This window comes from Bombina bombina, chromosome 1, assembly GCF_027579735.1.
Source record: "Bombina bombina isolate aBomBom1 chromosome 1, aBomBom1.pri, whole genome shotgun sequence".
In the NCBI taxonomy this organism is placed as follows: Eukaryota; Metazoa; Chordata; class Amphibia; order Anura; family Bombinatoridae; genus Bombina; species Bombina bombina.
The window spans coordinates 215,919,007-215,935,629 of NC_069499.1; the positions used below are offsets into that span (position 1 = coordinate 215,919,007).

The following is a 16,623-nucleotide window of genomic DNA, read 5'->3' on the forward strand; positions in this document are numbered from 1 at the left end:
TTACTGACATGGCCTGGAGTTTTATATTTGATGCAAATGAAGATCCTAGAGAATAAATTATAAATAGGCGTTGTTATGGGAAAATTTTTAAATGTGTTGGAATCTAATTGTAAACAACTAATCAAATCCGCCCTAGCAGCTTGTAAATTGTGCTATATAATGGCTATTTAACACGTTCTGTATATTTTTCCAAGAACATTCTTCCAAAAGCTCTGTTAAAATTCTAGACATTCTATGAGTAGTTGATTATAACATGTTTATGCTAGTTAAATCTAATATTAAATAACATTATTTATTTTTTTTACAGGAAGTTTGTTGCTGGGGGAGTTTGCAAATCTGATGCAAAGCTTCATGGGAAGGTGGTTATAGTTACAGGAGCAAACACCGGAATCGGGAAAGAGACCGCAAGAGATCTTGCCAGGCGAGGTACTTGACTCTTATGTTTAACCAGGGGGTATTTGAGTTCTAGTTTGGTTGTTATGCAAGACAAATCTTCAGCAATAGTTAATAATATCATGGCAGTGGCTTCTCTAAAAATTAAATGTGTACCTGGGGGGCACTTCTAGCAGTAATTTGTGGATGGTACAGCAGGATGTAGGACCAGTCATGATGTTGGAGCATGCTCTGACTGAGAAGAGCTGGGCAGGAAAGCAAGGGACGACCATTGTTGTGGAGCTAGTTTCCCCCCTCCCCCCTCGGCAATGCCACTGTAATATGGCTCTTACATTTAATCTGTACCAGGATATAACCCATCTGTCTGTAATTTTCACTATATAAACATAGAAATGGAGAAATATATTCCTAGTATGTATGTATGTATGTATATTTATAAAATATTTTACCAGGAAAGATACATTGAGATTTCTCTCGTTTTCAAGTATGTCCTTGGTACACAAACCATTGAATTGATACAATGGGTACAATAAAATACAAACACAATATATGCACAAAAATTTAACTTAGAACAGGTAGGAAATATATAATCAACCATGACAGGTGCATTCTTTTTTGAGATATGCAGAGAGGGATCTCTTAAAGGATTTTAGGCTTGGGGAAGGTTTGAAAGTGTGAGGGAGGTCATTCCATAATTGTGGTGCTCTGTAGGAAAAGGATGATTGAGCTGCTTTCTTTTTGTATTGAGGCAAGCTAAATAATGTGCTGGTACTGGATCGGAGGTTATAGGAGGTGGGAATAGCCAGTGAGAGCATTCTCCTCAGGTAGGGTGGGAGCTTTCCAGAAAAGCTTTTAAACACAAGGCAGGAAAGATGGAGGGTGCGTCTGGATTCCAGCGACAGCCAGTTTAGTTCTTTTAGCATGTCACAATGGTGGGTCCTGTAGTTACATTGTAGCACAAAGCGACAGAACGAGTTGTACAATGTATTAAGGTGAGTTTGCGGCGCAGGTGCATATACTACATCCCCATAATCCACGATTGGCATCAGCATTTGCTGTACAATCTTTTCCTTTACTGTAGGGCTGAGGCAGGATTTGTTTCTGTACAGGGCACCTAGTTTTGGATAAAGTTTAGATGCAAGTTTTTCTATATGGAGGCCAAAAGATAGATTGGGGTCTAACATACCCAAGTATTTAAAAGAGTGGACTGCGGTCAGTGTGCAATTTGATTTTGTTTTGATGCATAGATGGGAATTTTGTAGTTTAGGTCCCGTTCCAAAGATAATTTTGACAGTTTTGTCAGCGTTTAGCGGCTGCGGCAGATCGGAATTGTTTGCATAGATTACCGTGTCATCTGCATACATATGTACAGTTGAAGATTTGCAGACATTAGGCAGATCATTTATAAATAATGTGAATAGTAGGGGGCCGAGAATGGAACCTTGGGGAAAACCACACGTGACTGGGAGAGGGAGGTAGTCCCTGTCAGAAATGGAGACATATTGTTATTGATCCAATACATATGATCAAAACCAGGTTAGCGGATGATCACTAATACCTGATTTATTTTTTAATTTGAGCAATGGTATGTTTTAGTCTACTGTGTCAAAGGCCTTTGGAAAATAGCTCCAGTTAGGTCTCCTTGTTCCTTTCCAGTTTGGATGTTGTTGCAAACTTTTAGGAGGGCAGTTGTAGTGGAGTGATTTGTACGAAAACCTGATTAATCAGGGGTCAGATAGTTAGATTGTTGGTAATATTCACATAATTGCGTATGGACGCAATTTTCTAAGATTTTTCACAATACTGGGAGCAATGATATTGGGCCATAGTTAGAAACCAAGGTTTTCTCCCCACTTTTATGGATAGGCACTACTCTTGCAGTCTTCCAAAGTTTGGGTATGTATTCAGACACCAAGGATTTATTAATTAGGGTTGTGACAGGTTTAGCAATTGCCGGCGCACTAAGCTTCAACAGCATTGCTGGGATTTGATCAGGTCCAGACTGGTTTTTCATTTTTAGGTTATTAAGGTGTTTCTTACCTGTTCTATGTTAAGGTGTTTCAAGGCTCAACCCCCCCTACCCAGAAACATGTGTAAAACATCTAGTAGCAAAAACAATCATAGTAAACTATAAAGTCACAATGAGAGTACGAACAAGGGAGCTTTGCCCTCTGATATATGTGGACCTCCCAGTTGTTAACCGATGTCTGTTTTCAGTGATCTCGGACTGATCACATGTAGATTATCAGGGATCTCCCGTATGACAAGCGGTGTGATGGGTCATGTCCTAGGTCCCTCATGGGTAGGTTTCACCTTGTGTTGCTATCAGGAGGGTAGTTATAGGGACTGATGGGCTATCTAGCTCTAAGGCTTCGTTACCTCCGGACAGCTAGCTCATATAAAACTAGCGAAGTGTGAGTGTTTTAACCATCCTTAGGTTCCTAAGCAGAAAGGGAGAGCAGCGCAGACTAAAAGGCTCAATTCAGCATATATTTTAATGAGTCACTGTGCTAGCACCTCTCAGGTGCGCCATTTGTGTACACAGGAAGGGCTATCAACCACCCGGGTCAAAAGGATCCCCTCTCCAATCAGTAGGGACCACAAAGATTAGCTTTCCGGTACTCCGCCACTCGGTCCCAAGGGAACAACCACCGCGCCCGCTCAGCCTCATATCGAAAATAGAATGTGAGTGGCTTTTCAGTAATTACTTCCAACGTATTTTAGCCGTTTTCGGTGATGCTCTTATCGCTGCAGGTCTCTGAAGCTTTGCTAGCTCTGCCGAGATGCTTACAGCGTGTGCGGTAGGCTGCGCTGGATCCTCTAACCACAATTATTCCCCTGAGACCTCAAGTGGCTGCTGTTCTTCCTTCTGTATTTGCTTATTCAGCGTGGTGTCTGATGGGCCGTTAGTAAAGTAAGGTTCAACTGGTGGGAGAGAGGGTGGACTGGCTGCAGTCTGTAGAGCAGCTATACAACCCACATAATGCTGGTCTAGACGAGCGGACATATTTTTCAAGAGAGACATGATTAGCCTCAGGGTGCCTGCCGGGCATACTGCATTGTGGGAGATCTCCATGGTATTGCATCCGGCTGATGTAGTCTGGTAGAGGCACAGAAGTGTTCGGTAAAGTATAGGGGTTAGGCTGCTGAGTCGTCTTAAGCAGGAGAGGTTCCGCAGATCCCCAACATATCTATAGAGCACAGCCCCCGTAGGGACTTGGGTAACCACCAGCTACTTCCCTCGTGGGGGTCGCCTAGGCCCCAAGTATCGGCGTCTTGTTATGGAGATCATATGGGAGACTTGACCTCCCAAAAAAAAATAAAAAATAGATCAAATGCTGTGTCACCCTCTTCTCTGTCATTGACCAAAAAGAGCAGGCATTAAAAGTGGTATATTGGCTTTAATTTGGTTGTTTATATGCCTTCCATTGTTAGAGCACAGGGCAGATGCGACTGCTCTCCTTGGCTGTTGGCTCCTCCCCTAGCAGAGTCATTTTTAACATCCTTTAACCATTTGTATCATATCACATAAGGACGTCCGCCTCACCAGGTAGGCAAATGTATCACCGTTGTCATATGAGTGCCATGCAACTTTATACCGCAGCTTACTTATCCTGCGTTTACCTTGATTGTAGGTTCTCTTAGCAGTTTTGCTTCTATATCCAACTTACAAGACAGCTATGATTTACGCCATCCATTCCTCCTCTTTCTCTCTGCAGTTGTGACGGTTTCCCTTCCATGAGTGTACCTGCATCTCAACCACCACTGTGATTCCGATATCTCCGGTGAGCAAAGAACATGGAGGGTACAGCTGTAACCCTCTCACAAACTGATTGCAACTAGCAACGCGCGTTTCACCTTTATTGGTGTAAACTTCCAGGGCTTCATCTGACTTGTTTCTAATTCATCAGGTCACCGACTTTCGAGCCGTTCTGTTACTCCGCCCATATAGGTGAAATGATACTGGTATCTTAGTATGCAGTGATTTATTAACCGGTTGTTCACTAACTTTTTTCCAAGTGATTACTGTGTCTGAAAATGTAACTTTTTACAGATAGATCTGCACAATATTGCAGCCATTTCTTAATATTTAGAACAATAAATTCACCTTTACTTTTACATTTTCAAACACTTCATAAAATAATGTAAGGCATTTTTACATAATACATTCAAAACTAACAATATCTGTTATTTATTCAGACCTAAGGATAGAGGTCCCTGGGATAGTTTAGACCGAAATCTATAATACTAATTGCAAAATCTAAAGGAACGGAGCATAATTTATTTCTTTGTTTAGACCGTATAGTTTTAAGGCTTTAAGGTCAAGGATCCACCTACACTCTTTCTGCAGAAGTAATTTATCAAGGTTACCTCCTCTGATAGACAAGTCTACCCTTTCCAAACCTAAAAACCTTAAAGATTCTACATTACTCTCATGGAATTTTTTGAAATGTCTTGCTACACTGCTAGTCTTAATTTAATTCGAGATGTCCCTTTTGTGTTCTTTGATCCGTTCCTTTAATTCCCTGTAGGTTTTCCCTACGTAATACATGGGGCAATTGCAGAAAACTAAATAAATTACTCCTTCACTTCTGCAATTAATTTTACCTTTTATTTTAAAGGTCTTTCCAAATTTATCCATAAAAAATCTGCCTTGTTGCATATTACAGCAAACGGAACATCTCTTGCATCTGATGTTACCCTCTCTGTCATTATATATAGGCTTGTTGCTACATAATCACCTGATGTTTTGCCATACAGAGAACGTTTTGTGTTCAGTCTCTGCACCATTTCTGTCTTTACATAAGTATTTCTGTGGTAGATAAACCAGCTTTTATGTGCAAGTATTGTTCTCATCCACTTCATGCTCTATTTCTACCATTATAAAATCATCTATGCGGTTTGTTTGTAGCTAGCATTCCTTGATGTGCTTAAACCTTTTATCTGACCAGTTCCCGCCGCATATTCTAATTGATTTCTGCCCCAACTTCTACATTCTTTTTTTTACTTTTATCTGTTCTATTCTGTCATGTCAGCTTTGTTCTTTTTATTCTCCACTTTTATTGCCCTTCATTGGTAACTGCACTTCCAGCTACCACTTGTCTCTCAGTGCAAAATGATGCTGATCAAAAACAGAAGGGACTCTATCAGACACAGATTAAAGGGCCACTAAAGGCCAAAGTTATATGAAACCCCAAAAATGTCTTATGTGATTCAGAGCATACAAATTTGCTTTGTTCCCGTGGTATTCTTTGTTGAAGAGATACCTAGGAAGGAGCACTACATGACAAATAGTGCTGCCATCTAGTATTGTTGCAAATTTATAACATTCTTGCAAAACTGCTGCCATATAGTGCTCCAGACATGTGCACACTCATGAGCTTACATCCCAGATTTTCAACAAAAGATTCCAAGAGAACTAAGAAAATTTGACAATAGAAGAACATGCAATTTAAAAAAAATATATATATTTTACTATCTGAATCGTGAAAGAAGAAACCTTTTGGGTTTCATGTCCTGTTAATGTTTTTCATGATCTAGATAAAGTATGCAATATAAAAACTTTCAAGGGCTTGTGCAGGCAGCAGCCATCTCTGGACATAATGTCTGAAGCTGCCGAGGTGAACAAGCTAATCTGCCGATTATCTTAAAGACCCCCACAGCATCTTAACTAGACTTTACTTTATATGAGCACTACAGCATTTGCTGAATTGATTGAAGTGTGTTATGCTGTATTTGACCCCGCACCTTGGATTCGGATCATTGGATATGTTGGAACATGGAAGATACTGCTTTCTCATTTGTACTGGCTTCTGCTAATGCGCTAAACTTCCCAAGGGGTAGTTTAGTCCCCTTGTAGTTCAGAGAGAAAGCTAGTCAGGAGGGAGAAGGGGGACGTGTTGTGCCAATCTAAGAAGATGGCTTCCCTCTCTCTGGTTTGTTGACCAAATCGAGTAACAGAGAATCAGATGAACTGTGGATCAATGAGTCTTCTGTGGTCTAACAATTTGGAGTGAGCTAAGATTACTCATAGAGTAAACCGGGGAAACATCTGTGCTTTGCAATATCTTCAGTGGGAACAGACTCCTATTTTTAAGGACAAAATATTTTCTTACATTGCGTTGACTATGGACATCTTTTTTGCAAATTTCCCATTTGCTGATGCTAGACTGTTTTAACTACCCAGAGATGATGGGGATATAAAATAATGGACTTAAGATGGAGTGGGAGTAGTTCATCCATGTTAACGCGCATCCTTTATTAAGTGAGTCCCTATTATAGATGAGATCTGGTGATTCAGTATCTTGAGTGCTGCTTATCATTAATCATGAAGGTTATTTTCTATAGCAATAGTTACTTTATGATGGCAAATCTAAGATTTATATGTTTAGCTTTTAATATTAACCAGTGGAACTTACAGATGATGAAACTAGTATGACTGCATTTTGCCGCAATACATCTTAGCATATGTACTTTTAAGATACTGAATTCCACCTAGTGTTAAGCTACTTAACAGACATCGTGATGTGGTTTTTATTGGGCTTTGCTCCCTTATCCTAAATGTTGGGAAGATTAGACTGCAATATCACTGTGGTGTTGTCTCTCTGTCTAAAAATGTGGAGCTTGTGGAGCTCCGTGTGCTTTCTTTTAAGAATCTAAAGAAAAGATGTGCAATAACACTTCTGTGTGCCCAAATGTTAAAATATGATGAACCTTGTATACCATATTTATTGAAGTAGTGGTTTTGTTTACTAAAATTTGGCTATAAGTTACTTGACCTGGATATTTTATATATGTGTCTCTGGTTGTTTTTAAAATATTAAGTTTATTGCCCAAACTTTAAGCAATTAGTCAGGACTTTTATATAATAATAATAATAATAATAATAGAAAATGTGTACATATGTATATATGCTTTTACATTCAAAGTCCGCCTACATGGTGGATTGATTATTCTAACTTTCATGAGAGGCAACATATACGTGATTAAAGGCCCTAGACAATTTTATTTTGATAAGTTATTAAAGGCTTTACATTGATAAGTTGTTTTTGGTAATTTCATGGTATGTACAGTATATACCTATATTTACCTCTTGCCAGCATAGAATTTTGATATTGTGAGGGGCACAAAAGTGGTCTTTATTAGGCATAGGAGGCTATAAATTTGAGGTTTATACTTTCTATATTTATATGGTTTGTAATTTGACTAGAGAAGTCATCAGTGGGCAGAGCTTTTCAGCCATTTCAAAGTGACCAAAAACAAAATTAATTTTAAAATAAATTTTTTACTATTACTGCTGCATGATGTAGAAAGGGCTGCAGGAGGATATTTGCATCTTAATCTAAAGTAAGACTTTAAGATGACTAAGGTGTAGACTGTCCCTTTAACATGAACTGGAAAGCCCACAATGTTCAGAATTTAATTACAGGAAAGGAGAAAAAAATAAATAATTGCAATGTTTTACAACTTGTAATTAAACAATTATATTACTATCTTGAGGTTGTTTAATGTCCCTTTAACATATTGGTTAACTTATGTCTCTTTAACCACAGGCCTTAATCCTTTTTGTATTTGTTACAGAAAATGAGTAATCTGCCTGCTTATCATTCAACAATCCTCCTTGATCGCTGCTTTCTAATAATGATCACCCACCTCTCAACAAATCTTAAACAATCCTCACACATTCTCCTTTAAAGCGTGCGCACCTATTTGCTGTGGTTTTTTTTTGTTCCAACACTGCAATCAATACGGTGATAAAGGACATTTCTGTTAACCCATCTTACTCTATCTACAATTCAGCACTGTTGACCACACTCTAACACTCCAAACTTTTACAACCAATTGGCATTTGAGATTCACTATTACCACCTTTCAAATCTTTATTACTATTGAGAACACATCATTTCATACCCTTTGACTTTATAATATAAGAGCTTTGTGAGCTACAGTCACAAACACGTTTTCAGGCTGAGCAGAAGGCTCAGATTAGTCTTCTTAAAGGGACAGTACACTGTACAATTGTTTTTCCATTAATGTATTTTAAAAGACTTGTTATACCAACTGCAGAGTATAAAATATTTGAAAAATTCAATTTCTCCAACATTGGTGTGTCCGGTCCACGGCGTCATCCTTACTTGTGGGAATATTCTCTTCCCCAACAGGAAATGGCAAAGAGCACAGCAAAAGCTGCCCATATAGCCCCCCCCCTCTGGCTCCACCCCCAGTCATTCTCTTTGCCGCTCTGAACAAGTAGCATCTCCACGGAGATGGTGAAGAGTATGTGGTGTTAGTTGTAGTTTTGTATTCTTCTATCAAGAGTTTGTTATTTTAAAATAGTGCCGGTTTGTACTATTTACTCTAAAACAGAAAAGGATGAAGACTTCTGTTTAAAAGAGGAGTATGATTTTAGCAGCAGTAACTAAAATCAATTGCTGTTCCCACGCAGGACTGTTGAGCCCAGAGAACTTCAGTTGGGGGGAACAGTTTGCAGACTTTTCTGCTCAAGGTATGACTAGTCCATTTTCTAACAAGACTTGGTAATGCTCAAAACAGAATGAAGGCTTATTAATGGGCTATATACTGGTTGACACTATTGTGGGCAAAATCGATTGATTTATTCGATATTTAGATGTTGTTTGAAGTGTTTTAAAACTTGAAAATACTTTGGTAACGTTTTTAAGCGCCAGGCAGTCGTTTAGACACCTTTTCCAGTCAGGAAGGGCCTTTCACTCTAGTAGGCAGAGCCTCATTTTCGCGGCTTAATTGCGCAGTTTCTTCTGGATGCAGTGCATGCAGCTTCATGTGAGAGGGTCTGGTGGCCATTAAAAACGTTTCGGGAAGGCTTATTTCTGTGACGAATAACCCCCAAGGACAGGTGAAGCCGCAGCAAACGCTGTGGCTGGGACTGTAGTGGGTTTAAAATTGTTAATTTGATAAAATAGCTCCGGTTTTCTCATTTAAGGGGTTACAAACTTAAAAATTGGTGTGCAATACTTTCAAAGCATTAAGACACTAGGGTGCAAATTTGGTAAGGATCGGATATTTCCTTCATAGTTTTTCACACATTCAGAAATAAAGTGTGCTCTGTTTAACATTTAAAGAGACAGTAACGGTTTTATTGCATTAATAGCCTGTATAAGCCTGTCTAACATGTCTGTACCTTCAGATAGAACATGTTCTGTATGTATGGAGGCCAAGGTGGTCCCCCCTTTAAATGTATGTGAAAATTGTGCCATGGCGTCCAGACAAAGTAAGGACAGTACTGTCACATTTAATAAGGTTGCCAAGATGATTCCTCAAATGAAGGTAGTGGGGGTAGTTCACTATCCTCTCCTTCTGTGTCAATACCAGTTATGCCCGCGCAGGCGACACCTAGTACATCTAGCGCGCCAATGCTTGTTACTATGCAACAATTAACGGCAGTAATGGATAATTCTATAGCTAATATTTTATCCAAAATGCCAGCATTTCAAAGAAAGCGTGATTGCTCAGTTTTAAATACAGTGGAAGAGCAAGAGTGTGCTGACGATAATTTATCTGTCATACCCTCACACCAGTCAGAATTGGCAGTGAGGAAGGGTCTGTCGGAGGGAGAAATTTCTGATTTAGGAAGAGTTTCTCAACAGGCAGAACCTGATGTTGTGATGTTTAAATTTAAGTTAGAGCATCTCCGCGCCTTACTTAAGGAGGTACTAACTACTCTGGATGATTGTGACTCTTTGGTCATTCCATAAAAATTGTGGAAAATGGACAAGTTCCTAGAGGTCCCTGTGCACCCTGATGCCTTTCCGATACCTAAAAGGGTGGCGGACATAGTGACTAAGGAGTGGGAGAAACCAGGCATACCTTTTGTCCCACCTCCTATATTTAAGAAAATGTTCCCCATGGTCGACCCAAGGAAGGACGCATGGCAAACAGTCCCTAAGGTTGAGGGGGCAGTTTCTACGCTAGCCAAACGCACGACTATTCCCATTGAGGACAATTGTGCTTTCAAAGATCCTATGGATAAAAAATTGGAGGGTTTGCTTAAAAAATATTTTGTTCAGCAAGGTTTCCTCCTCCAACCAATTTCGTGCATTATTCCTGTCACTACGGCGGCGTGTTTTTGGTTCGATGAACTAGAAAAGTCGCTCAATAAGGAGACTCCATATGAGGAAGTCATGGACAGAATTCACGCACTTAAGTTAGCTAATTCCTTTATTTTAGATGCCGCTTTGCAATTGGCGAGGTTAGCGGCGAAAAATTCAGGTTTTGCAATTGTGGCGCGCAGAGCGCTCTGGCTAAAGTCTTGGTCGGCGGATGTGTCTTCCAAGACGAAATTGCTTAATATTCCTTTCAAAGGTAAGACCCTTTTTGGGCCAGAATTGAAGGAGATTATTTCAGACATCACTGGGGGAAAGGGCCATGCCCTCCCACTGGATAGGCCTTTTAAGGCTAAGAATAAGTCCAATTTTCGTTCCTTTTGTAACTTCAGGAATGGACCGTCTCCTAACTCTGCAGCCTCTAGACAAGAGGTTAACGCTTCCCAGGCTAAGCCAGCTTGGAAACCAATGCAAGGCTGAAACAAGGGCAAACAGGCCAAGAAGCCTGCTGCTGCTACCAAGACAGCATGAAGGGGTAGCCCCCGATCCGGGACCGGATCTAGTAGGGGGCAGATTTTCTCTCTTTGCTCAGGCTTGGGCAAGAGATGTTCCGGATCCCTGGGCACTAGAAATAGTCTCTCAGGGTTATCTTCTAGAATTCAAGGAACTTCCTCCAAGGGGAAGGTTCCACATGTCTCGCTTATCTTCAGACCAGATAAAGAGACAGGCATTCTTACATTGCGTAGGAGACCTTTTAAAGATGGGAGTGATACACCCAGTTCCAACAGCGGAACATGTAGTTCCCAAAAAAGAGGGAACTTTCAAACCAATTCTGGATTTAAAAATTCTAAACAAATTCCTCAGGGTTCCATCGTTCAAAATGGAAACCATTCGAACTATTTTACCTACAATCCAGGAGGGTAAATATATGACTACCGTGGATTTAAAGGATGCGTACCTACATATTCCTATCCACAAAGATCATCATCAGTTCCTAAGGTTCGCCTTTCTGGACAAGCATTACCAGTTCGTGGCTCTTCCGTTCGGTTTAGCTACTGCTCCCAGAATCTTCACAAAGGTGCTAGGGTCCCTTCTAGCGGTTCTAAGACCGAGGGGCATTGCAGTGGCACCTTACCTAGACGACATTCTAATCCAAGCGTCGTCCCTTTCCAGATCAAAGGCTCATACAGACATTGTATTAGCTTTTCTCAGGTCTCACGGGTGGAAGGTGAACGTGGAAAAGAGTTCCCTGTCCCCGTCTACAAGAGTTCCCTTTCTGGGTACAGTAATAGATTCTGTAGAAATGAAGATCTTTCTGACAGAGGTCAGAAAATTAAAGCTTCTAAAGGCTTGTCAAGTTCTTCATTCTATTCCTCAGCCTTCCATAGCTCAGTGCATGGAAGTGATAGGTCTAATGGTTGCAGCAATGGACGTGGTTCCTTTTGCTCGAATTCATCTAAGACCATTGCAACTGTGCATGCTCAGACAGTGGAATGGGGATTATGCAGACTTGTCTCCCCAGATTCAAGTAGACCAGTTAACCAGAGACTCACTCCGTTGGTGGTTGACTCAGGATCACCTGTCTCAGGGAATGAGTTTCCGCAGACCAGAGTGGGTCATTGTCACGACCAACGCCAGTCTATTAGGCTGGGGCGCAGTCTGGGACTCCCTGAAAGCTCAGGGCCTATGGTCTCCGGAAGAGTCCCTTCTCCCGATAAACATCCTGGAACTGAGAGCGATATTCAATGCGCTCCGGGCTTGGCCTCAACTAGCGAAGGCCGGATTCATAATATTCCAGTTGGACAACAGGACGACTGTAGCTTACATCAACCATCAGGGAGGAACAAAGAGTTCCTTGGCGATGAGAGAGGTATCCAAGATCATCAAATGGGCGGAGGATCACTCCTGCCATCTATCTGCAATTCACATCCCAGGAGTAGACAACTGGGAGGCGGATTATTTGAGTCGTCAGACTTTCCATCCGGGGGAGTGGGAACTCCACCCGGAGGTCTTTGCCCAGTTAACTCAATTATGGGGCATTCCAGACATGGATCTGATGGCGTCTCGTCAGAACTTCAAGGTTCCTTGCTACGGGTCCAGATCCAGGGATCCCAAGGCGACTCTAGTGGATGCATTAGTGGCGCCTTGGTCGTTCAACCTAGCTTATGTGTTTCCACCGTTTCCTCTCCTTCCCAGGCTCGTAGCCAGGATCAAACAGGAGAAGTCCTTGGTGATTCTGATAGCTCCTGCGTGGCCACGCAGGACTTGGTATGCAGACCTGGTGAATGTCATCGGCTCCACCATGGAAGCTACCTTTGATACCGGATCTTCTAGTACAAGGTCCATTCGAACATCCAAATCTAGTTTCTCTGCAGCTGACTGCTTGGAAATTGAAAGCTTGATTTTATCCAAGCGTGGGTTTTCAAATTCAGTGATAGATACTCTGGTCCAAGCCAGAAAACCTGTGACTAGAAAGATTTACCATAAAATATGGAAAAAAATATATCTGTTGGTGTGAATCCAAGGGATTCTCCTGGAGTAAAATTAAAATTCCTAAGATTCTTTCCTTTCTCCAAGAGGGTTTGGATAAAGGGTTGTCAGCAAGTTCTCTTAAAGGACAGATTTCTGCTTTATCTGTTTTTGTTACACAAACGCCTGGCAGCTGTGCCAGATGTACAAGCTTTTGTACAGGCTTTGGTCAGAATCAAGCCTGTTTACAGACCCATGACTCCTCCTTGGAGTCTAAATTTAGTTCTTTCAGTTCTTCAAGGGGTTCCGTTTGAACCTTTACATTCCATAGATATTAAGTTACTATCTTGGAAAGTTCTGTTTTTGGTTGCTATTTCTTCTGCTAGAAGAGTTTCTGAATTATCTGCTTTGCAGTGTGATCCACCCTATCTGGTGTTCCATTCAGATAAGGTCGTTTTGCGTACCAAGCCTGGTTTTCTTCCAAAAGTGGTTTCCAACAAGAATATTAACCAGGAAATAGTTGTTCCTTCTCTGTGTCCGAATCCAGTTTCAAAGAAGGAACGTTTGTTACACAATTTAGATGTGGTCCGTGCTTTAAAGTTCTATTTAGACGCAACAAGGATTTCAGACAAACTTCATCTTTGTTTGTTGTTTACTCTGGTAAGAGGAGAGGACAAAAAGCTACTGCTACCTCTCTTTCTTTCTGGCTGAAAAGCATCATCCGATTGGCTTATGAGACTGCCGGACGGCAGCCTCCTGAACGAATCACAGCTCACTCTACTAGGGCTATGGCTTCCACATGGGCCTTCAAGAACGAGGCTTCTGTTGATCAGATATGTAAGGCAGCGACTTGGTCTTCTCTGCACACTTTTGCCAAATTTTACAAATTTGATACTTTTGCTTCTTCGGAGGCTATTTTTGGGAGAAAGGTTTTGCAAGCCGTGGTGCCTTCCGTTTAGGTAACTTGATTTGCTCCCTCCCTTCATCCGTGTCCTAAAGCTTTGGTATTGGTTCCCACAAGTAAGGATGACGCCGTGGACCGGACACACCAATGTTGGAGGAAACAGAATTTATGCTTACCTGATAAATTTCTTTCTCCAACGGTGTGTCCGGTCCACGGCCCGCCCTGGTTTTTTAATCAGGTTTGAAAAATTTCTTTCTCTATACACTAGTCACCACGGCACCCTATAGTTTCTCCTTTTTTCTCCTAACCGTCGGTCGAATGACTGGGGGGCGGAGCCAGAGGGGGGCTATATGGGCAGCTTTTGCTGTGCTCTTTGCCATTTCCTGTTGGAGAAAGAAATTTATCAGGTAAGCATAAACTCTGTTTTTTTTATGCTTATTTGTGTATATGAAGTAGCTGATTTTGTGCTTTGAAACCACAGCCTATTACAATGGGTTGAACTTAAAGGAACATAATACTCATATGCTAAATCATTTGAAACTGATGCAGCATAACTGTAAAAAGCTGACAGGAAAATATCACCTGAACATCTCTATGTAAAAAAGGAAGATATTTTACCACACAATTTCCTCAGCTCAGCAGAGTATAACTTTTTACACAGAACTTACTCAGCTACTCCCAGCTGCAGGTAAAAAAAAAAAAAAATGAAGAAATGATCAGCAGCCAATCAGCATCAGCAGTGCTGAGGTCATGAACTCTTTTACTGTGATCTCATGAGATTTGACTTAACTCTCATGAGATTTCATAGTAAGCTGAATAGGGAAATAATATGAATGAGAGTGGTGCACGAGGCTCATCCCCTAAGCTGTCCCAGGACAGACACACTAAAATGCTGCTTAGAAAACCTTTTTCAATGGGATGTGGCTACTGAGGAACTTTTGAGGTAAAATATCTTTTTTACATAGAGATGTTCAGGAGATATTTTCTAGTCGGCTTTTTACAGCTATGCTGCATCACTTTCAAGTGTTTAAACATTTGGGTATTATGGCCCTTTAAAGGAGATATCAGATCTCATTATGTTCTAAGTTTGTGTAAACAGACTTGCTTCCTTATGTTTTATATGGCTGGAACACCAAAGCTCAATACATAGGGAGAATAATGGAAAATTATCATTTTATTACTTAACTATCCTGCATCCCACTGAGAGTGTAATCTCTTCTGCTGGCTGTGTATACTTAGGCTATTCAATAGCCTATACTCCAGTATTAATTTGTTCAGTGTAGGTGGCGATACCACAGGCTAAATCAGCTATTTCAAATGCTGAAATAGGAGTAAAGGAGCTACTTGTAACCAATTTAATACACTCTAGCAGGTTAAAAGGATCATTGGGAATAATTCTCCTAAACCTGGTTTACCCCTGGCTTGTTAGCTGTTACCAGTTTGTTTCCAGACTTCTCCCTGCTCCACTACTGCAATTTAGGACTGCTTAAAGGTGCCTAACCCCGGTAAACTTATTGGTTTGTTTCCTGTTTGCTCTCTGCTGTGATGCTGCTCCTGAATTTACTAAGTGTCACTAAACATTGTTTGTTGCTGTTTTATTAGCTATTCCATGCAAAACATTTATATTGCTCCTTATTAGGAAGCTTGCTTATACATTCAGCTTGTATCATACTAAAGGACATTGATTGTAAAAGTGTGCTTTTCTCTGCAAGTTCATTTAAGGACCACTAAAAGTTAGAAAATCATAATCAATAAAGAGATAATACAAAAGCACTTAGTTTGAGTTTCGTAGTAGATTTAAAAAACATTTCTGACAATTTTACTTTCATTTTCCTTCCCACTGCATCACGTGACATCCATCAGCCAATCGCAAAATGCATATATGTATATTATGTGAATCTTGCACATGTTCAGTAGGAGCTGGTGTCTCAGAAAGTGTGCATATAAAAAGATTGTGTATATTTAGATAATGAATGTGAATTGTAAAGTTGTTTAAATTGTGTGATCTATCTGAATCACGTACGTTTATTTTGGCTTGAGTTTCCCTTTAAACCTGTACATACAAGGTAAGCTGTTTTACTCCTGCAGTTACTACCTAATCTGACATTTTCAAAGCTAGCCCAATATTTCCGTAAAAGTACTCCTGCAATTCACCCTTAAGCTCAGACACTGTGTTGGGAACTGTTCCTCTACTAATCCACTGGATTTCTGTTTGTAGCAGAAGATATCGGGCCCCGTAGGAATGCCTATGAGAGGAGGGGCCAATGACCTCACTCTAGGCATAGTGCCGTGGTTCCGTGAGCCGTTGCTCACTTGTTGGTTGGCTGAGCAGGAGAGAAGACCTGTGAAGAGAAGAGTCCCTGTTATACTCACCATGGTGGATTTCCAGAAGATTCTTTCTACAGTCCAGGAGCTGCTGTCGTCGAAGGGCGAGGAGTGGATCCGGAGGCGTCTTGCTGTTGAGGAAGATACTGGAACCGGAGGTGCGACCATGGCGGGCGGTGAAGTATCCAGGCCGGTTCAAAGGTCCCGCCCGCCAGAGAGGCTGAGTCCATCCACGGTGAAGAGGCAGAAGTCAGGGAGTCGGAAGAGGAAGCCGGTGAAGTCGTCAGCAGGTGGATCTGGTCAGCGGGTGGCGTCGGAGAAGAAAGGAGGAGCAGTTGGTCGTCGGACAGGAACCGGAGTCTTCAGCAGGCTGGACGAGTCGCGGTTTCTTGAAGGAGAGACTGCAGCAGGTAATCCTTCTTTTTCAGGTGCCAGTGTCTCGTTTAATGA

At 41.1% G+C, this 16,623-nt stretch overlaps 1 protein-coding gene across 1 annotated transcript in view; it reads left to right on the forward strand.

The window, feature by feature from the left end:
- RDH12 (retinol dehydrogenase 12) overlaps positions 1 to 16,623 on the forward strand; it is an 85,460-nt gene that overhangs the window by 26,477 nt on the left and 42,360 nt on the right. Inside the window, exon 2 of the mRNA XM_053697843.1 lies at positions 308 to 426. Within this exon, the coding sequence (XP_053553818.1) occupies positions 308 to 426 (119 nt within the window). The remainder of the gene's footprint in view (positions 1 to 307; positions 427 to 16,623) is intronic.